The sequence below is a fragment of the Malus domestica genome, chromosome 07 (genome assembly GCF_042453785.1).
Source record: "Malus domestica chromosome 07, GDT2T_hap1".
Classification (NCBI taxonomy): Eukaryota; Viridiplantae; Streptophyta; class Magnoliopsida; order Rosales; family Rosaceae; genus Malus; species Malus domestica.
Window position 1 is genome coordinate 33,959,897 of NC_091667.1, and position 23,240 is coordinate 33,983,136.

Sequence of the window (23,240 nt, forward strand, 5' to 3'; positions counted from 1 at the left end):
TATAATCCTATTTTAAATAGGACATCATTAATCTGGCTACTGGATTAGATACTTATCTCGTTATTCAAACCACCCAACAATTTCATGTGGACCTCCCAGACACTTCAAGTTGCATTATCATCGTCACCATAAAAAAAGTCCACGTGTAGGCATGCATGGAAGGTAATCTTCCACCAAATATCTTGTCAAACTCCATCCATCAGACTTTACAATTAGATAGGGGAGCATATGGCCTAAACACAATCCAACTAAAACTCATTTTCTTTTCAACCAACGCAGCTGACACCAAATTAACAAAAAAAAACATGACTAATCCTTCACGTTGGACTCCCCCTTATCTTCATGCAATAAAGATTGCAATGTGGTTTAGATGAATAATCACCAATCAAGAAAAAATCATTTGCCATCACGTGTTAGGACTCTTCACATAATGCTATGATGCTCCAATCCATACATCTAAATGCGTCAAGATAATTCATTATTAAAAGATAATTATTATGATTAAAAAACCATAATATTATCTCTTAACCATACCAAAATTATCTTAACTTTCTTATCCGACGGTTAAGAACCATGCTCACTCAATGGCCTTGATTACTCGGGCCGATGGTGTAAAATTGGGTCCAAACAGTTATACTTTGACAATTTGCACACTCACATCAACATGGTTTGTGGGGAGTGAGATTGAAACACTTACTTTTAGTCTAAGTTCATTTTTAATTTTTGTTTTAAGTAAGTAAAGTTTAGTTATTGTTATGAATAAAGTAATAATTGTTCCACCCGAGGTTTTGCTTAGTAACTGGGCCAGTCCTGCCTAAACCGCAGTGACACTCGTGTCAAACGATAGAGTTTTGGCATAGGGCAGGGTGATTAGTTGGTTTCGTAGCCATTTCAGCTATAGTTAGTAAGTCAGCAAACATGCCCAACCTTTACTCACATTCGAGAAAACACTCCCAACAAGATTGCTTGCTCCAAAATCGAAGAGGCACCGCCCTCTGAATCTCGAGAGCCAGACTCCCAACATGATTACTTTCTCAAAAATCGAAGAGACACTGCTCTCCGAATCTCGAGAGCCAGACCCCCAGCAGGATTGCTTTCTCAAAAATCGAAGAGGCATCGTTTTCCAAATCTCGAGAGCCAGATCACCGACATGATTGCTTGTTCGAAAACCGAAGAGGCACCACTTTCCTAACTTTAAGAGCCGGATCTCCTTGGATAAAGCTTGTCTGTAATCTTCACACGCAACATCAGTTTTCCAGATACCACAGACCAGTTTTTCAAAGTGCTCTGACAGAGTTAAAACATGTGAAGCTGGCAGCTCCCACTACCGTGCTATGACCAAGCAGGGTAAAGGAATAACATTACTACTTGTTGTTAGGGAGACTCCTATATATGTCGACCTCCATCCCTAACGGACAGGCAGACCTGCAAAAATGCTCAACCCTTCCTCATATCTGAGAGGGCACTCCCAACGAAGCCTTTCGAAATATTCAGCTTTCTTTCCCCCCGATAATACCTCTGCAAACAAGCTATACTAGAGCAAGAATATCTCATATCATCAGGGTTAAAAGCAAGAGTATCCCATATCATGCTTTTTCCCTGTCTTTTCCTTTGGCCTTGTTCTTACCTGCAAGACAAGGAGAAAGAGAGCAATCAGTCAGCACTTGGAATCACGCTTCCAGCCAGGAACTGACTGCCTGGAACCCCTTACCTGATTACTTACCTGGCATTGCTCTCGAGTACTCATCTTTAACATCTTATGCTTCCAGGGAAGATACCGCATCTGCCTGAGGAACAGATAGGGCAAGTGAGAAGGATACAAGGAAGCATGTGGAGACAAGTGTAACAGCACACGTGCCGATACATCCACTACTCTGTCAAAAGCAAAAGTATCTCATATCAGCAGGGTCGAACGTACTCTAGATTTGATGGACTTGTTTTGACTCTCAAATTCTTCAGTCGGCCTTATACTCTGGAGGAAACTAGAAAACCCTCCAGCCCAGTTCAAGAATAAGCCGGTGGAAAGTTACTTCTTCAAAAGCAAAAGTATCACATATCATCTCTTCTCATTTTTCTTCTCTTTAACCTTCATGCTGCCTGCAAGATAGGGAGAATGTGAACAATTAGCCGGAGCTCTGATTGCTTACCTTGTCTGTCACCTCTTTCAGCAGATCCCCTAGCTCGGCGACTTGGGGGACTCTTACTACATGGTTTGTATCGCGCTTGACAAAGCCTGAAACTACAAGTAAGCTTCAAGTGAAATTGATACATTACCTTGTGCATCTCCACCAGTTAAAGATACCACCCCTGGATGGAGGAAGAGTACTTCCAGAGAATATGCCACATCTACCTATGAGACAGATAAGGCAAGTCAAGACGATACCACACTCCGGTACTTAGAAGTTTCGTGATTACGAGATCATTCTCCCATAATATTTCCTATTTTACACCTAGTGCCCTAAAGCTCTGGTGGTTTGGGAGTCATTGACTTAAAACTCGCTACATGGGTTGGATCGAAAGCTTAGGTGAACTGGCATTGCACGACCACTACTGTTACTAGAAAAAAAAATCGAAAAGAAGAAAAAATAAAATAAAAATAAATATATAATAGTTGTCTCAAGTTAGTTAGTGTGAAATATTGAATAAAAAGGACGAGAGGTAAGAGTTTTAGTCGAGTCTCTTTAACTATGTTGGTTCACTTTACACCAAAGGAAGTTTGTGAATTCTTTTCTAATCGATTCTAAATGGCTTATACTCTGTAGTGGGATTGGTTAGAACTTTTGAAAAGATGTTCTGATTTTTAACGTTTTCTATGGATTTCAACTTGGAGGTGCAAATTTTGTCTTAGTTAAGTTTTGTTTAAGTCTTTAGTTCATTAGCTTTTCTTTTTTGTTTTTCTAGTTCTATTTTGCTTGAGGACAAGCAAAAAGTTAAGTTTGGGGTATCTTGATGAGTCAATTTCATATTACATATTTTACCCTATTCTTAATATGTTTTGGTAATTATTTTGGTAGAATTTTGATACTTTATTTTATATTTTCAATATAGGACATTCGACTTCCTCTGGATAAAAATGTGGACAAACAGATGAATTTTGGAGTTATTCAAATTGGAGGACGCTAGTGTGTCTCTTGGCGTATTCCTATCAAAATTTGGGATTTTTCTAACATGAGGTTATTTTATGGCAAAGGAATGAAGAAGCAATGCGCAATGCTGGAAAATTGTGTTTCTGGGTTTAAATTGCGTTTTTTGAGCCAAAGATGACCTTTGATGGGTTCGTGACATTCTGGAGAAGTGTTCAGAATATTCCAAACTTTAAATTCAGCTATTTTGGGCCGATTTTGGAGCAAATTAGGGGTCCAAAACGTGGCTATACAACTTTTAGGCGAATTTTCCCATTTAATTTAGGGTTATATTTCCTATTCTATTTTAGTTATTTAGTTTCCGAGTTTGATTGGAAGGCCATTTATTAGGAGGATTTAATTCTTACTAGGTTAAATAAGCTTGGCCGGCCCTAACTTTTGTACTTCTTCTCCGTGCAATTTTGAGAGAGGAAATTGGCTAAGCATAAAGATTTTAAGACTTTTACATTCAAGGTGTTTTCAATCTTTTATTATTTTAATAATGAACTTTGTGAATTTTATTATGAATATGCATAACTAAATCTCTTTTTGCTAGAGTGAGGCCACGAGCCTTAGCAATAATATGTAGTTTATTTTCAATTTGCTTATGATTATATGCATGCAAGTTCTTGTGATTACCAGAAAACCAATGTCGCTAACCCAAGGCAGACTTCTTATGATTAATACATGCAAGTTCACTTATGATGAATACCACGTCTTAATGGTTGCATGATTTTTCAAAAGGTTTCACAAAACTTAATGAGTCATGCATGTATGAATCATAAGTAATTGGGAGAACTATATAAGATTGTTAAGGTGACGGCGGATCCTCATCTTTAATATTGCAGAATTGTTACTTATATTAATTAAATTCGTTTTTACTGAATTATGTCATAAAACAATCATTAATCTTAATCTTTGCTTTACAATAATTAATTGGAATTTAATTTACTTCGAATTATTAAATAATTCTTGTGAAAAACGACCTTGCAGAAATCATTTATATTACAATAACTTTGTCATTCTTACAAATATTATATGTGTTTTAATTCTTTTACGTGTGAGGCAAAATATCTATCACATGTCATCAAGACACTACATTTTTTTTGGTCAAATCAAGATACTGCTTTGTAATCGAACTTTCAATAGTCTGTCTAACATGGAAGGTGACAGATTGATAGTCGATAGTGTATCGCTTGGTCGACATACTAAGTGATTATTTGGATCGCTTGGTCGACATACTAAGTGAATATTTGCAAACCGCATGATATCATCCACACAAAAAACAGCTAGCGCTGACTGAAGGCCACGTATAGCAGATACGTGCTACGTGGCAGAAAATTAGACGCTGGTCGGTTACCATCCTACGTCTCCCGTTCCCAGGGCGACAGAGTCGGTGCAAAGGTGGCAGAAGAAGCCTCAGTGTTTCCTGTTAAAGCCAGTCCCTATAAACCTCCACTTTCACTCGTCTGTTTTGCACATATCATTTCTGTAAACTTAAAGGGCAAATCACAAAGCAGTTTTTTACTCGCAGTTAATTCGTGAAGTTTCACTGATTTGAATCATGGAGTCGCAACACGTCGGGACGCCCCCAGGTAAAAAACGAGAAACCTCATTTTACTTGTTATACTTCAAATACTTAATTAACAACGGTGTTAGTTTTTCAATTTTGTTAATTTATTTGTTAATTTGTATATATGAAGGCGAAGAGGAGGAGAAGTCGGTTTTCCAGAAGGTAAGGGACAAGGCGAAGAAGATGAAGAACAAGTTCACAAAGCATGGTCAAGGCCATGAACTCGATCATCACGATCCCGACGAGGAAGATGGTGAAGAAGAAGAAGACCTTGAAGTGCATGATGCAACAAGTATGTTGTTTCAATTCATTTATTTTCATCTTAATGATTTAGGGCATAGTTATGTCAGTTGGTAGTTGGTTAGAGGTCGGTTGGTTAAGGTAGTATTTGCTGACATCGATCTAACTTAGCTATGATTTATTCTTTTGGGACACAAACATGATTAAACGTGTGAATATGATGTGCAGCAACTGGAAGCCGTGCTACGGGGCAAGGAGACATTCCGAAGGTACCAATGGCAGAATTTGGAGGCACGAAAGGAACAGCGAGGTACGATCACGACCCCAAAGTGCCGCATTTGGAGAAGACTGATCCGAAGAAGGATGGCGTACCCGCTGCAAGTCAACGCACTACGCAAATTCATTCCGTTCAGCCAGCAGTGACACCCATGCACGACGAGGTTCTCGAGCCTAGGCCAAATTACCATGCCTCAACGACGGAGTCTCTCGTTGGGCATGATCAAATTCCAACCCAACAGCCCAAAGTCGATTTCGGGAAAACATCTGTAATGGGGAAAGCACCTAATGCCCCACAGAACACTCCTCTGCCTTCTTTGGGAGAGTACAAGTCCAAGGGTGCTGACCAAAGTCAAACTTTCGTTTCTGGGAAAGAAGGGCATTTAGGTCAATCTAGGGAGCACATCCCTGTTTCTTCCCTTGGAGGAGATTACCAGAAAACCAATGTCGCTGACCCAAGGCAGACTTCTGTTACTGGGAAAGAAGGGCATCCAGGTCAAACCAGGGTCCCTTTGCACCACCGGGGATCGGACGATCGCACCCCTATTTCCAGTCGTGGAGACAACCAGAAGACCAATGTCACAGACCCAAGTCATACTTCTGTTACCGGAAACGAAGGGCATTTCGGGCAGTCCAAGGTAAACTTGGACCGACCAAGAGGATTGGAGGAGGATCCAAATGCTCATATGGCCGACCCTCTAGCGTTTACTCCTTCAAATGATCAGACTAAAGTTACTGGTCCTACTAATGCTGGTAAACCATAACACACAATTTTTTTGCCCTACATTATAAGTTACGTACATTTTTTTTTGCTACGAATAAGTAAATTGTAACATGCAACAGGTGGGGATGAAATTGGAATTACACCGATTCTCCGCTCGTTTGATAAGATGAGCATGCATGCTGGAGATACCAAGCCATCGAACCAGGGCAGTAGTTACACCGAGAAAGCTTCATCTGCCGCATCCGCTATTGCTGACAAGGCGACATCTGCAAAAAACGCTGTGGCATCCACGTTAGGATATGGCGGAGGGAACAATGATCAACGTGAAGATGTTAATCCTTATACTTCTTCTCCAGAAAATGATTCAACTAAATCAGGTAACTAACCGATTAGTACTTAAGGTATATAACAAGCGAATATGTTTAATACAATGCGGATATATTGTCAATATGTAGTTAATATGGTTATAACTGATATGTTGTTGATATAGGATTACACCATGATGTTGGAACAAATCAAAACCTGGGCACTGGAAGCCATGATCAATTTTGTTCTACTCACCCACCGAACCAGGGCGGTAGTTACACAGAAAAAGTTTCATCCGCCACGTCCGCCGTTGCCGACAAGTCAATATCTGCAGAAAAGGCCGTCGCTTCCAAGCTTGGATATGGAGGCGGGAACAAGGATCAGCACGAATTTGTTAAGCCTCAGGCTTCCAGTTATCAAACTACAGGTAACTACGGGAATAGTATACGTTTAGTAATGACCCTTCCGAAAAGCTGGATATTTTATCGATATTAAAACACGTGACACTATTTGTTTTCCGTCACAATGAAAAATTTCTTCAATTGTTCATGTTTCGACGTTACAGTTGTCTATATGTAGTCGATACGTTTATATGTTGTCACATTTAGTCTAGTAATAACATTACACATTCATCCAGGAACAGGACAAAATCTAAGCACTCCTGAGAATCCATCAAACCAGGGGAGCTATACTGGGAAAATATCATCAGCCACTAATGCTATTTCCGGTACAGCAGTTTCTGCGAAAAACGTCGTCGCTTCCAAGCTAGGATATGGCGGCGCGACTGACCAACAGCAACCTGGAGATCACGCAGCCGTCAGGTCCGGATCAGCTGCACCTGAGCAACAGGGTAAGGGCATTACAGCCCCAGTTACTGAGAAGCCGACAACTGTCTATGAGAAGGTTGCCGGGGCAGGGAGCACCCTGATGTCGATGCTCCCTGGCAGTACAGGGACAGCTGGCAAAGAAGAAATCCACCAGGGTACTGCTACTACCCGGGGCGAGTATGACAAAGCCGGGAAGGACTATTTGTCTGAGAAGTTGAAGCCCGGTGAGGAGGACAGGGCGCTTTCTGAGGTCATATCGGAAAACTCGCATGAGGGTAAGGCCGAGCAGCCTCGGAGTGGTGCTAGGCCTGTCGGGAAAGTGACTGAGTCCGAGGAGGTGAGTAGGCGGTTGGGGCCGGATTATGGGGCTGAGGAGGTCCAGCAGTCTGGCTATGGGAAGGTTATGGCGGATACGCTTAGAGGGGCTGTTGGTTCGTTGTTTGGGAAAGCTGATCAAACCACTGCTTCTCCAGAGTCCCTTGGTTCTTCAACTGGTAAAAACTCGATAGCATTTTGCTAATCAGAATATGTACTCGGCTAATACGAATTTGACCAATTAATTTCTTTTTTGGATGGCAGGTACAGAGGGTTTCTCTAGTTCTGGCGGTGGAGTGGCGGAGCGCGGAGGTCGCGGCGGTGTGGAGAAGCAGAGACTTGAAGAGTCCGGGAAGTGATGGCCGTGGATGGAAGGAAGTTGGTGAATAAATTGGGTTTTTACTTCTTTTAATTTGTTTTGTTTTGTACTTGGAGAAAATGTTGTGGGTTGTGGAGTGATAAGTGTGATTTGTGATTCAGAATGTTGTTTCATATGTTGAAGTCTCATGATGTATGTAATGAATTAGAAAACAGAGATGCTCTGTTTCCGTTGCAAGCAGGGGATTTTATGTACGTGCACTTACAGTTAATCTCGGCGTTTTAATTAGATTACTCATGCGTTGATCAATTTTTGTGATGGAATAATTAGCATTAAACAATAATGCACTAAACTTAAGTAAGAATCAGATGCCTCAAATTGAAGTTGCTAACAAATTTTGGGTTGCTTTGTTCTTGATGTGAGGAAGAAGGGGGAGTGTTAAACCTTAAACATGACTGTTCTATGAATTCTGAACTAATTTGACTTGGACAAAAATATGCATAATTTAACTTAACACGAAAATATGCAAAAGAAAAATAGAAAACCAATAAGAAACTCTTCATGAACTTTTCGAGGGCTGTGAAAATTGACAAAGATATTTTAGTCTCTGTTTGACACGTATGGTTAGAAATCGAACCTAACACGTGTCGTTTAAAATAATAACTTGAAATTCTTCTCCATTAGGCACTCCATGGAAATTTTAATACATGTGTCTTCAAATTATACAATTTACTATCTCCACTTCACATTTTATAATCTAATGTCATCGTTAACATATTTCCTAATATTGAGCCTAACAACAAATGTATTATGTATAGATACAATATGTGTATTAATACATTTATGTTGACTTAAAGAAACGTATGTTTTACTGAATCATTTGAAAGTGTATGAAAAAATTACATATATACGCATATAATATAGCTGAATTTAGTATTCAAATTAACACTTCAAAAATTTAATTTCATAATTCAAAATTTTAAATATAAAGAATTTGGACTGTCACTTGGGTTCTTGCAAAATTACTTTGAGATAAATATTTTCCTACAACTTCATTCCTGAAGGCCAATAAAAGGAATAAATCTTCGTGGGGTTGGAAAGGAATTTTACTCAGTCGACAATTATTACTACGTGGTCTTCGTTGGAGAGTTGAGAATGGCCTTGGATCCCAAAACCCAACTCGTTTAAACCTCTTACGAACCCAACTCGTTTAAACCTCTTACGAAGCAAAGGGCCACTGCTCAGCAGGTGGATTTTCTCATTGACCCCGAGAATAAAGAATGGAAGGTCGACCTTGTGGCTGAGTTGTTTGAGTTGGAGGATGTAGAGATTATTTGGGCGATCCCTATTAGTAGAAGTGGCTGTGAAGATCGTTGCATTTGGCTAGGAAATTTTGCGGATTGTGAAGATATTTGCGGATTGTGAAGAGTTCAAAGCAATGTGGAGGTTAGTTGATGAGATGATTGAGAAAGGGTATCCGACTACAGCACAGACGTTCAACATCTTGATACGCACTTGTGGTGAGGCAGGCTTGGCTAAAAAAGTTGTGGAAAGATTCATCAAATCGAAGACGTTTAGCTATAGGCCATTTAAACACTCATACAATGCAATTTTGCATTCCCTTCTTGTGGTGAAGCAGTACAAGTTGATCGAGTGGTTCTATCAATAGATGTTGGCAGAGGGACACTCCGCAGATATTCTAACTTATAACGTTATTATGTGTGCAAAATACAGATTGGGGAAGCTGGATCAGTTTCACAGACTGCTTGACGAAATGGGCAGGAGTGGATTCACTCCAGATTTTCATACTTATAATATTCTTCTTCATGTACTTGGTAAGGGAGACAAACCCCTTGCAGCCCCTAATCTTTTGAATCACATGAAGGAAGAGGGTTTCGGTCCAAGTGTTCTGCACTTCACAACGCTGATAGATGGACTGAGCAGGGCTGGAAATATGGATGCCTGCTAGTATTTTTTTGATGAGATGACAAAGCACGACTGCATGCCGGATGTTGTTTGTTACACTGTAATGATCACCGGGTATTTTGTGGCTCGGGAGCTTGAGAAGGCCCAAGGAGTGTTTGATGAGATGATCCCTAATGGGCAGCTTCCGAATGTATTTGTTGAATTAGTGGCAAAGTGGCCAACTTTCGGCTAATAAAATAAACAAAAAGGGAAGACAATGATGATGTTTGCTTGGGATTTTTTTCTTTGGTCTTTTTTTTTGGTTTCCCATTTGAATGCTACGTGAGTGGATTTGGGGTTTGATTAAAAGGCAAAGTAGGGAGCATGATACATCATGATTGTGTTTGTGGAAAAAGGGAAGGTTGATTCCTTTTTTCTGTTGCCATTTATTTGCCAAGAGCCAAGTGAGAAGAGAAAGTAGCAGAAAAATAAAGGCAGTAGCATAGAAGAGAAAGAAGTGCCGCAGCCTCACTTTGAAGAGAAGAAGAATGTGCTTTTCTCTTTGGTTAGTAATCATTCATCAAAGTTGTATTTGTTATATTAGCTTTGAGCTTCGTATAGAGAGGAAATTATTCACAATATTTCCTTCTCTATTTGTTTCTTTGGTGTGTGAGAGCTATTGTTGTATTGGGGTTTCGGGTTGTGAGATTGCCAACACTTTGTAAACTCCCATTTGGTTGATAGTGGATTATTGGATGAGCTCCTCCTGCTCCGAGGACGTACTCCAATTACACTTACTGTTGAAGAACCTCGTTAAAATCTTGGTGTCTTTATATTTTGTTCTTGCATTCCATTTGATATATTTCCTGTGAGTAAGCTTAAGTTGGTTCCAAAAAGTCTTGCGCTATTCCTAGCACAACAGTATTTACATACAATGCTATCATTCGTGGGCTCTGTATGGCAAGAAAGTTTGAGGAAGCGGGCTCCGCGCTCAAGGTTATGGAATCCAAAGGCTGTAATTCGAATTTCACTGTATACAACACCCTAGTAAGTTATTTGCGAAATGTTGGAAAGCTTGCTGAAGCTCATGAAGTAACAACACATACGATGGAGAAAGGGCAATATGCCCATCTACCTTCAAAGTTAAAGGGATGTAGAAGATGTTAAAGTGGTAAATTCTTCTATTTGCAATATTTACTTGCAATCTCACAAGAAGAAATTTATTGATTCAGCTTTGTTAACAATATGTAACTACAGGGTATCTCAGTCACACACCATGTACCCACCTTGTATCAGTTGTCTTTGAATTGTGGAGAAAAGTAAAGTACGCACAACTCATCTTTTTATCTCATTTTTCTTATGTGAAATGTTTGACGTATATAGATTGCAGTTTTTACGTGATTTCTTAGTTATATGTTGCACTTATGTTGTCATTATACAAACTGCGAAAGAGACAACATTATATATTCTTCCTCCATATATTCGAAACACTCTCTGCGGCGCTCACACACCACCTCTCTTTCCGCTTCACGGCCTCTCTTTTCTTGTCACCTTAGTATAATCATTCTCATGAGGTTCATAAAACTAGAGATGTGCGCACGCGCAGATACATTACAGGTGTGCACATATGCGTAGCTGCATACGTTTGCGTTTCTAGTTACGTGAAGCAATAGGCGAACTGACAGTTTGATAAATCAACATTTTTGTTTATACTGCTTGGTAGTATACTGTTGCACCATTTGGTTGGAACGCACAACGCAGCGAGCGTAGGATATTTAATGAATATATATATATAAAATAGGCATATGTATATGCGTGCGTTTTGAGTTCGTAGAAAAGAGTGGGTTCTTTGCCCAATAATTACATCTTTTCAAGAAAAGCCATGCAACTTTTCATTGTGGTTAACAGACATACCCATTGATCGGGTATCTAACCGCATGCTTTATAATGTATATGATCTTTGGGCAATTGGTGTTTTGTATTAGATATTTTCATTGGATATACTGCTGTAATAAGTTGTATCACATGGTGAAAAGGCATACTCAAACCAAATGATATGTCTAAAAGGTGCAATTCTCTCTATATAGATTGGTAACATTAATAGAAGAAAAATCATTCAGAAATTTGTTATATACACAATTTTCTTGCTCTCTCTTCTCTCTCCATCACATTCATACAATTTCTTTCTAGTTATTTATAAGGGAATTCGGTTTTGCTAATCAAATATTCCATACTTTGTTGTATCCTGGAAGTAATTTGCCAATAATCCCTTAGCAAACTCATTCGAGTGGGGGTAAATAACACTTTAAGGAAACAATTCAAGTCGTACCTCAAAGTTATCATTCGGATTATCATCTATATTTCTACATTTTCTCTAACAGCGAGGGGATGCAAATCAAGTGCATTGCATTTCCTTTCCTACGCTGTAAATCGTAAAATGTATGCCAACAACGTGTACCTTCATTGTCATTAACGAAGTATATGCAGTTTGACTTACATCCTGAATGCATTGAAGCCACCACGGATATATGTTGAATCGTCATCCTCCACAAACTAAGCAATATCATCCAAGTCATTTTCCTCAATCCAATCCCTTTTAGAATTCAATTAAAAATTTCTAAACTTGTTAGTCGTATACGTACGTTTGTTACTCAGAAATCTGTAAGTCATCAAGAGTCATTTCTTATTGTATGCTTATAAAAAAGTTGTTGCTAAGACTATAATTCTGTTGACCCTAAAAACTACCAAGCCTACGTGGCGCGCATGCCAAGTAATCTATGAGCTAACTATGTCCTTCGATGAATGCGGGGCGTGCCAACTCGTCGGCCAAACTCGGCCGAGGAGTAAAATTTGTTGATGTTGCGTTGGGTACGCGGCTGACTTCTACGTCTTGCGATTGCGGCCGAGGAAGGAACACGTCTCGGCCTCTTGGGTTCTTGAACCTGAAGACAAGGCTACTATTCTTACGAAGTTCACGAATTGTCGTCGTCGGATTGGGTCACAGTGATGGTATTCGTCAGAGTAAACTCACGTCGAATCGACACCAAAGTGTAAGGGCATAAATACTCAAAGCGGATATGAGTCTTAATAGTGAACGTGGTTCGGCCGTCTGAATGCCGAACTCTAAATCCTACTTGAGAGTATCCAATCATAAAATAACTCAGCGTGCAATGCGCCGAGCTCAGTAAGTTGTAACACCTCACTTCGCCGAGAAGGCTAATGAGATGACCTCAATCAATAAGGATTCGGAAACCCTTCTCGACCGAGACTTGGATAGGTAACCAACCGTTATCGCCGTAGTGCTGTCGATGCCAACGGAAGATGCTGTGAGATCAGCTGATTCTACGGTAACACAGCTATCTATGCTGACTGAAGATATCACCAGTTGCTTTCACAGTGCTGTTGATGCCAACGGAAGATGTGTCAACGAAAAGAGAAAATAAAAAAAAATCTCAAGTTGTTGAGAGAGTTTGCGCAGGGCAGTTGTGTGTTGAATTGGAGAGGCCTTGAACGATGCACAACCTCCTCTATTTATAGCACCGGATACCTTTTAGGTCGAGTTAAAACCCTACTCGGATTAGGACTTCTTCTTCTAATCAAACACCATCTCGAGTACTCCTACTCCTATCAGGATTTTGAACCTATCATTTCATCGAGCCGGATTCACTTACGGGTTATTAATCTCGTCTTGCAGCATGAAGTTGTCTTCCGAGTACTATATCATCACAAAGACAATTTATCTAATTAGGCTTAAATTTAAAGATGATGTCATTAATATTCCTCTTAGACCCTTTTACAAAGGAATCCAAATCTTCGTCGGATCCTGTTTGTGAGGATCTCGGAAATCCGTGAATCATTTCCGTTCATCGTATATTGTGCGGTCAGAAATCATTAATATATTTATTTAAAATTAAACACAAACAATACCTAATAAAACTGACCGCATAATGTACGATAAACGGACATAATTCACGGATTCTCATGATACTCACCAAAAGGTTCCAGAGAGGATCCTGTTGGTTTACAAAGGTTACCAAACTAATAATAGGGGCATTTCTGTAAACTCTCACTCGTTTGGTCGCATCTTCCAGCAAGGACTCTTACCCCAAGATAAAAACCACTGCTGTGAAAACCGATTATATATAACAGCTCTGTAGGGATGGAGCTTTCTCATCAGTCTCTACAGCTGCAGACTCCCTTAGATAATAAATTATTTTCACTTATATTATACAGGGCTCGTCTGTTGCTGTTGGAGGTTAGAATATTCAATTATTTTTTTCTCATATCTCTAAGATAATCAGCAGTTTTAATCACCATGTCCAAGTCTCCTTTTTTGCTAATCGTTCTGTTGATTCTATCGACTTGCTATGTCAAAGTTTAGTTTTAAATTCAATTACTTAATATTTATAGATTTTGCGATGAACGAATTAAAAAAGGATGTATGTGGAGAGATGTCTTCAACTACAAAGCTTTTTGGAATGGAAGTGAAAAAATATATTCGGCTATATTCCAATATATTTGAATTGATGTTCTGCTGCAATTGCTGCAGAACTTATATACAAGATTATTACAGACGTATGCAATAAACAAATGACAGAAAGTGGCATCCATGCTGTCCTTGTTGAAGCAGTCAGCAACCACAAGCAGTGGCCTTGCTGTCCACGTTATTTTTACATCCACACATGCTAACTCAGCTGTGAAGGAATGATTATATTCCTTCTGTCCATATTCCTTCTGTCCAGTGTGTGAGTAGAGCACCTTTAACAGATATCACTCACTTTTCAACACTCCCCCTCAAGTTGGAGAGTGTGCATCGAGAACTCCCAACTTGCATATGATGGATGAGAAAGCCTCATTTCCTAATGCCTTTGTGAACACATCTGCAAGTTGGTTTGAAGAAGGAATGTACCTTGTGACGACTGAACCATCTTGTATCTTGTCTCGAATAAAATGACAATCAATCTCTATATGTCTAGTTCGTTCATGAAAGACTGGATTAGCAGCAATATGAAGCGCTGCTTTGTTGTCGCAATGCAGCAAGACCGGTTTTGGATGAAGCAAACCTAAATCCCTTAGAAGATATCGAAGCCATGACAGTTCACAACAAGTTCCAGTCATGGCTCTATATTCGGCCTCTGCGGATGATAAAGAAATGGTCTTTTGTCTCTTTGACCTCCAAGAGATCAAAGAAGAGCCCAAAAAAACGCAATAACCTGTAGTTGACCTTCGTGTCGTAGGACATCCCGCCCAATCTGAATCGCAATATGCGCTTAAGTTCAAGTTGTTTTGAGAAGAGAAAAACAAACCTTGTCCAGGCGTACTTTTCAAGTATTTCAGAATTCGGAGGGCTGCTTCCATGTGTGGTTGTCGTGGTTCATGCATGAATCGACTTAACACATGCACGGGATAAGTGATGTCCGGCCTTGTAATAGTTAAATAGATCAATCGACCAACCAACCTTCTATACTTTGCCGGATCTTTAAGCAACTCACCAGTGTTAGAAAGTTTAGTATTCTGCTCCATAGGAAACTCCACTGGGCGAGCTCCCAAAAAACCACTATCTTTCAGAATTTGTAAAGCGTATTTTCGCTGAGAAATAAAAATCCCTTTCTTTGACTGTGAAACCTCTATTCCCAGAAAGTACTTTAAGTTACCGAGATCCTTGATTTTGAAGTGACCATGAAGAAACCTTTTAAGAGCATTAATTCCTTCAGGATCATTGCCGGTGATCAAGATATCGTCAACATAGATCAGGAGGGCTATAAAGGATTGCCCTTGCTGCCTCGTAAATAAAGAATAATCTGCCTTTGATTGAATATAACCAGCGGATTTAATTGCTTCTGAAAACTTTGCAAACCATTGTCGGGAAGCTTGCTTCAAGCCATAAAGGGATTTATTAAGGCGACACACGAGATTCTCCCCCTGTCGCCGAAGACCAGGAGGCAGGGTCATATAGAGTTCTTCATGGAGATCACCATGAAGAAAAGCGTTGTGGACATCAAGTTGGTGAAGAGACCAGGTACGGGCAGCAGCGAGGGCTAATAAACAACGAACAGTGACCATCTTAGCAGTAGGGGAGAAGGTATCGTGATAATCAACACCTTCAAGTTGAGTGTAACCCTTGGCGACGAGGCGAGCTTTATAACGTTCAATAGAACCATCAGAACGATGTTTAATCTTATACACCCAACGACAACCAATGGGAGTTTTGCCGGCAGGGAGAGTAGTGACTGTCCAAGTATTAGTGGCCGCCAAAGCATGCAATTCAGAGTCCATGGCAGCTTGCCAATGGGGATGAAGGGCAGCCTGAGCATAAGTGTGGGGTTCAACCTGCTGACTAATAGAAGCAAGGAAAGATTGTTGTTGGGGTGAGAAACGATGATAAGTGAGGAAATTAGCAAGAGGATACCTTGTACCGGTGGTAGGACCTGGCGACGAAGAGGAAGAATCGATTGGTTGGGTAGAAGGCAAAGTAGGGCAAACATAATCACTGAAGCGAGCTGGAGGAGCGGAGCGTCGGTCAGAGCGGCGAAGCACAGGCACGGAAGGTGCGGGGGGCACGGGCGCTGGGAGCGCTGTTATGGCAGTAGCAGGGACTGAGAGAGTTGGAGCATCGGACTCTGGAGGTGGATGAGTAGAAGACTCAACAGGTGACACGGGAGAAATGGTGGACGCGGAAGGAGTTGTAGAGAGAACAGTGTAGTCAGGAAGGGGTTGAGGTAAGACAGGTCCGGGAAGGGGAAGTTGGTCATCGGAGGTGGAGTGATTTTGGTAAGGAAAAATATGTTCGTGGAAAATGACATCACGACTGGTAAAAAACTTATGGGTGGTGAGGTCGTAGAGCTTATAGGCTTTTTGACCAACAGGATATCCTAGAAAAACACACTTATGGGCACGGGGAGCAAACTTATGAAAAACGTGAGTGTTGGTGGCATAAGCAAGACATCCAAAGACACGTAGGTGGGAATAGGTGGGTGATTAGGAATAGAGACGTGCAAAAGGTGTAGTATTGGAAAGAACTTTGGTAGGAAGACGATTAATAAGGTGAATGGCCGTGAGCACACATTCACCCCAAAAATGAAGTGGTAGGTGGGCTTGGAAACGCAAACTACGTGCTGTCTCAAGAATGTGACGATGCTTGCGTTCTACAACCCCATTTTGTTGGGGCGTATAAACGCAAGAGTGTTGGTATACGACACCGTGTTCTTGGAAAAAATCACGAAGGGAAAAAAATTCACCTCCATTGTCAACACGGATTTGGCAAACAAGTGTATCAAATTGAGTACGAACATAAGAGAAAAAATTCTTGAGGAGGTGTTGAGTCTCATTTTTGTGATGCATAAGAAAGATCCATGTGAAACGAGAATAATCATCTACTATGGTCAAAAAATATTTGGCTCCACAAGTGGAGGCAACTTTATAAGGACCCCAAATATCACAGTGAATTAAAGCAAAAGGTTTCTGGGTTGCAATGGTACTAACACCAAAAGGTAAACGACTTTGCTTGGCTAATGGACAAACATCACAAGCATTATTTGACTGGAAAGGAAAATGTAACATAGTTTTGGACATGAAATCTAATCTAGATGATGACAAATGACCTAAACGACGATGCCACAACTCTGTAGGTGATAGGACCATGTTGCAGAAACGTCTCGAAGTGCCATCGTGGACAGGAGCCAACGCCACCAAATAGTAAAGTCCTCCTCGCTGCTTACCCAAACCAATCGTTCTCTTCGTGGTCAGATCCTGCAAAATACACCAAGTGGGAAAAAAAGTGACGGAACAATTTAATCCTCCAGTAATTCGACTCACTGACATCAAATCTACATTAAAAGTAGGCACACATAACACATCTCGGAGTAAAAAGGTAGAATTCAAAGGTAAATCTCCGGTTAATGCAATAGGTGCTTGTTCTCCACTTGGCAATAAAACTGGCAGCATATTATCATTTTTCACACCATTAGTAAGCAGTTTCGGTGAGGAGGTGATATGGTCCGTCGCACCACTATCGATGATCCATCGATGGAGATGCGAAGGATTTTTTGACAAACCTTTGGTAAGGGTGGTAGCATTGGCTTGAGGGGTAGCGGATACATCCTTCCCATTCATGATACTGAGAATTTGCTGAAACTGAGAATCTGATAAACCTGACATCACGAACTGCATTTCTTGTATAGAAGGTCCTTCTGAGGAAACTATGTTGGCTGACGAAGAGCCGGTGTCCCGCTTGGAGCGATTCCCACCACGTGGATTGGATTTGTTGGTCTTATGAAGACGATGCCCAGGTGGGTACCCATGCAACTGGTAGCAAGTATCAATAGTGTGGTAATCTTGATCGCAATGCGTACAATGCATGGGTTTTCGAGTGGAGGAACCTGCGGACTTGGAATGGTGACCCTGGCGAACTGCCATGGCTGCTGTTGCAGTGGTGGTGCGAGAAAGGCTCAAAGAGCGTTGTTTCTCCTCTTGTGATATTGAGGAGTAAGCTTGACGTACAGTAGGCAAATGATTCATCAAGAGCATTTGTCCTCGAATAGCACTATATGAATCATTGAGTCCCATAAGGAACTGCATCAACCTGTTCCTTTCATTTTGAGCACCGCATGTGCATGAGGATGAATCACTGTAAGAAGACAACTCGTCCCACAGACTCTTCAACTTGGTATAATAGGCTGCAATAGAGAGTTGATCTTGAGAAAGACACGAAATATCCCGCTGCAATTGAAAAATCCGAGGAGCATTGCTTTGGGAGTAGCGCTCTTCCAATTCGTCCCAAATCTCATGAGCGCTAGTCATGTAGAGAATGCTGTCTGAAATATCTGAATCGATTGAGTTGATGATCCAGGCAACAATCATGTCGTTGCATCTCTTCCATGCAACATGATCGTTCGGCTGGGTTTTTGCTGACGGTTGTGGAACAGTGCCATCAACAAAAACAATCTTGTTCTTAGCACTCAAGGAAATCTTCATGGCTCGGGACCAGGTGGAATAGTTGTCCCCATTAAGGGGTTTCGAGACCAGCACCATAGCTGGGTGGTCTGAATGATGAATGAACAATGGATTGGAAGCATCAGGCTTGCTTTCGCTCGAAGTTCGATCATCGGCCATTGCTAATATCAATGGAAAGAAAAAAGAAAACACGCTGCTTGTGATGAACAGCGGCAAAGAGAAATAACAGCAGAAGAAAATAGAACTAGGGTTTTGGCCTAGCTCTTGATACCATGAAAAAATATATTCGGCTATATTCCAATATATTTGAATTGATGTTCTGCTGCAATTGCTGCAGAACTTATATACAAGATTATTACAGACGCATGCAATAAACAAAGGACAGAAAGTGGCATCCATGCTGTCCTTGTTGAAGCAGTCAGCAACCACAAGCAGTGACCTTGCTGTCCACGTTATTTTTACATCCACACATGCTAACTCAGCTGTGAAGGAATGATTATATTCCTTCTGTCCATATTCCTTCTGTCCAGTGTGTGAGTAGAGCACCTTTAACAGATATCACTCACTTTTCAACAGGAAGGGATAGGAAAGAAAAAGACTTCAGGTATATCATTCAAGGATTTTTGCTATTTGTTTTGTATTATTTTCTTTTCCTGAAGATTTCTGTATTTCTACATTACGTCTTATAGTTTCAGACTTTCAGGAGATCTGCCAACATGTTGTCTACTAGACCACTAAGGTTGGCCTCCATCATATTGCTTGCTTCTCTGCCACCGTTACAATCAACGGGTCTCAACTTCTTCGCTTCTCTGCCACCGTCACAATCAACGGGTCTCAACTTCTTCGTTTCCTATTTCTCAGAGGTAAACAGTCGATCCCGAAACGACGCCGTTGGTAGTACTGTCTTTTTATTTACATGCATTTTGGTTTTTCTAGGGTTTTTATTTTTATTTTTTTCTAAACGCATATCCTGAATTGAATGCCGAAATTCGGAACTTGTGCGAATGTTGAATAACTACTTACCACTTGTATTTGATTATCTTGGATATAATTTATGTCTCAATAGAAAATCGAATATTAATTAAGTATGTTAGTTACCATTTGTGTTTAATTATCTCGGAGATAATTAATGTCTCATTCGAAATTTGGAACTTGGGTGAATGTTGATCAACTATGTTAGTCACCATTTGTTTTTAATTATCTAGGTGATAGTTTATATCTCATCCGAAATTCGGAACTTGTGTGAATGTTATCAACTATGTTTGTAAGCATTTTGTTTAATTATCTAGGAGATCACTTCTCATTCACAGACACAGTTAACGTTTTGAAGATTATTTCACAAATATAAAAGATACTTGGAGAAGCTTCTGTCTGAACTTATTTATTGGTGGAAACCGAGCCTAGAAATAACATTTTTCATCTCAATTTTGGAGCTAGCTTGCTAGAAACTGTGGAAAATTTTGTATTATATGCTCTGCGTTTTTGTTAAATGTGATAGTTTTGAGCATCTCTAAATATCTCTTTCTTTTTCTTTTCATAGGATAATTATGGTTTATTTAAAAATCTCCTCAAAAATTGATGCAGAAGGAAAGCTTGTCTGTTGAACCTCACATGCCGGTTTTTGTTTCATCAGGGGAAATAGAAGGAGAAACTTTTATGGGTCAAGAAGCAATATGCAAAAAGTGCAAGTGTAGTTTACTAGCTGCAAATTAGTGTCAACGGCCGAGTATTTATATTCTTTTTAATATGTTATGATGTTTCTCTATGTAAATTTGAGTGCTTAAAATAGTTATGTTTCTTTCTATTCTTTTATGTATTAAAGTTGTGTTTGTATTTTCAAAGCATTCATTACATCAAATTCATGAATATGTTACCTATAGTTCTTATGGAATTTTTTTTTTCAGTTTTGTTTGTACCATACTTAGGGCATCTGTATTTAGATCTCATATAAATACTTGGGGGACTCAAATGTAATTATGTAATAAAGGTAGGCAATTATGTAATAAGTGAGGAGCCCTTATTCTATAAAATGACCCCTCACCCTCACAATTAGGGGAGGCTAATCCTTAGGCCTGACCCTCACCCTCTCAAAGCCTCACATCCCCTCTCATATTCAGGGAAGCTCATCCTCACAGAAGGAAGCTCTCTCTCCCTCTCAATCCTCTCACAAACAGAGAAATACAATATCAGTATGGACGTAGCCCAAACCTTGGGGTGAACCACGATACATCTTGTGTTATTTACATTCTTGCATATTCACGGTCGGATTTACGTTGTTCCAAGACCTCCGGTTTTGTGCATCAACATTTGGCGTCATCTGTGAGAATCGACACAAAAATATCATGTCGGTTCTCTTTCATTTTTTCATCTCACCACCGTGAATCTGCAAAATCACAAAAAACCCAGAAACAGAAAAGATCCAAATCTCAAACACTCTTATCCTCCGCAAGGATTTCACAATCCCCAACAAAAAGGACTCCACAACAAAAATGATTTCACAAAGATTTCACCCCAACTAACACTATGATTTCCAAAGCTACAAGCTAAGCTTATCTTTTGCTTTTCACAGTCCTCAACAAAAGCTACAGATCTGTCTGGTGGTCTTGTCCTCCGTAGAGACATTCAAGATACCGTTAGCGTCAATATCAAAGCGGACGGTGATCTGGGGTACTCCTCTGGGTGCAGTTGGGATTTCGGAGAGCTCGAATTTTCCGAGCAAGTTGTTGTCCCTGGTCCTGATTCTCTCTCCTTTATACACCTGGATCAAGACTCTGGACTGGTTGTCGGAGTAGGTTGAGAATACATGTTCCTTCTTGGTGGGGATGGTGATGCCTAAGGTGCTATAGTTCAGGCCGCCATTCTTAGCGGAGAGGGCAACGAGAAGATAGAAACACCAAAGCCCCCGAGTCTTCGTTTTCTCCAAGAAGCAGGAAGAAGCAAATTACAAAAGACGAAGAAACAAGGAGAAGGCAAAAGCCAAAAGCCAACCGCGGTCTTACCCTTTGTTCCCGAGAAGATGAAATGCCATTTGCATTTCAAAATCGCGCTTTTTCTCAACGTCTTCTGCTTAAGGAGTAGCGTTTCTGGGGAGGCGCTATTTTTTGAGAAGTCGATTTTGCTCGAGATCAAGAGCTCGGTTTCTGACCCGGATGAAGTTCTCTTCGGCTGGAGGTCCAACAGCTTCGATCACCACTGTTCGTGGGTTGGGGTCTCATGAGACACCAAATCGAGGGTCGTTTCGCTCAGTCTCGCCAGTAGCGGTGCCAAATGAGGTAATTTTCAAGCTATCTCTTGCTCTCAGAGTGTGAAATTTCAATTCTCGTACGATGGGTTCAGTATTTGGAGGAAAAGTTTAGTTAGTAGAAAATTGGGTGGAAAGGTTTCGTCTTGGGTGGGAAAGCTCAGTGAGCTTAGAGTTTTATCGCTGCCTTTCAATGAACTTAGTGGCGAAATTCCGAAGGAAGTTTGGGGGTTGGAGAAGCTAGAAGTGCTTGATCTTGAGGGGAATTTATTAAACGGAAATTTACCAACCCGATTTTCAGGTTTGAGGACGTTGAGGGTATCGCCGCTAGCTGAGCATTAACGGCGTGAGAGACGTTAACGGCGCCACATCACAACGTGAGAGACATTAATGGCGCCACATAAATGAAGGTCCGGGTGGTGTGTTGGAAAGTGTATGATTACATTCGTTATGATCTGAAAGAGATTGCATTTCCATCTTCGCTGCCGGACCCTTCTCATATCAAGAAGCGGCGTCAGCTCACCATGCGGGAATGGTTTTTGGTGTTAAAGAAGGCTTCTAGGCTTTATGCCGCCAGCTGGGTGCGGGATGTTGGTCATGAACTGCGACCTAATGATTATAAGAATAAAAAGAGTGAAGATGGACCTGGTGGAGCACAGAGAACGGCTAAAGAGAAAGAACCCTCAACCTTAGAGGATCTTGCCTGAGTACAATTTGCTCTCCAGGCACAAGGTTCCATCTATCTGCAAGTGCAATGGATGCTCTCTGAGTCAACCAGGGCTGGGGTCAAGGCCAGCAGGGATTGGGTCATGGACATCATGGGTAAAGGGACAAGATAAGATTCTTCATCATGAACCTGCCCATTTTGTGAAAACCAACTGTCGACCACCAACTTCTGAATCATACATGTTCCTCTTTTCTGAAAAAAGAAAAGCAAAAGCAAGGAATAAACACCCCACCAGAATGATGCGATTTACTTTTCTTGTTTTTTTTTTGTATGATGTGATTTATTTTTCTTATCTTTCGGAGACATCTGTATAAACCCCATCAGAGGGTAATAAAAAATAAAAAAAAACGTCAAGCCCAAAATAATGGGTTGGAATGTTGTGTGGAGGGAGAAGGCCTATATGCCCAAAAGAGCCAGACCCTCTATTATCACTAACCAGGTGATCAAAAGTACGCCTAATACTTTAAATTTATTCGGCATCCTGCCGCTATTATCACCAACCAGGTGATCAAAAGTACGCCTAGTACTTCAAATTTATTTGGCACCCTGCCGCTAGTATCACCAACTAGGTGATCAAAAGTACGCTCAGTACTCCAAAATTATTCGACAACCTGCCGCTATTATCACCAACCAGGTGATCAAAAGTACGTCCAGTACTCCAAAATTATACATGAGCATTACTCATATCAATCATACATAAACATTCATGAGCA

The 23,240-nt window shown here is 40.6% G+C and overlaps 1 protein-coding gene, 1 long non-coding RNA gene and 1 pseudogene across 4 annotated transcripts; all 3 read left to right on the forward strand.

Moving 5' to 3' along the window:
- The first annotated feature begins 4,511 nt into the window (after window positions 1–4,511).
- LOC103439750 (low-temperature-induced 65 kDa protein) lies at window positions 4,512–7,973 on the forward strand. Of its 3 annotated transcripts, none has more exons than XM_008378353.4 (7): window positions 4,512–4,717; window positions 4,826–4,987; window positions 5,164–5,964; window positions 6,055–6,312; window positions 6,426–6,668; window positions 6,879–7,562; window positions 7,648–7,973. In XM_008378353.4, the coding sequence occupies exons 1-7, from the start codon at window positions 4,687–4,689 to the stop codon at window positions 7,740–7,742; spliced, it is 2,274 nt and encodes a 757-aa protein (XP_008376575.1). In that variant the 5' UTR covers window positions 4,512–4,686; the 3' UTR covers window positions 7,743–7,973. The 3 variants fall into 3 exon arrangements, with proteins under 3 accessions (XP_008376575.1, XP_008376577.1, XP_008376576.1); XM_008378355.4 differs by having other exon boundaries at window positions 4,518–4,717; window positions 6,885–7,562; XM_008378354.4 differs by having other exon boundaries at window positions 4,524–4,717; window positions 4,832–4,987.
- LOC103440123 (pentatricopeptide repeat-containing protein At3g60050-like) lies at window positions 7,742–9,860 on the forward strand (annotated as a pseudogene).
- A 9,264-nt stretch (window positions 9,861–19,124) lies between these two features.
- LOC139197480 (uncharacterized) lies at window positions 19,125–20,438 on the forward strand. The gene is made up of 3 exons (XR_011582922.1): window positions 19,125–19,163; window positions 19,263–19,422; window positions 20,144–20,438. It is a non-coding gene; the product is annotated as an uncharacterized lncRNA (long non-coding RNA).
- Window positions 20,439–23,240: the final 2,802 nt, after the last annotated feature.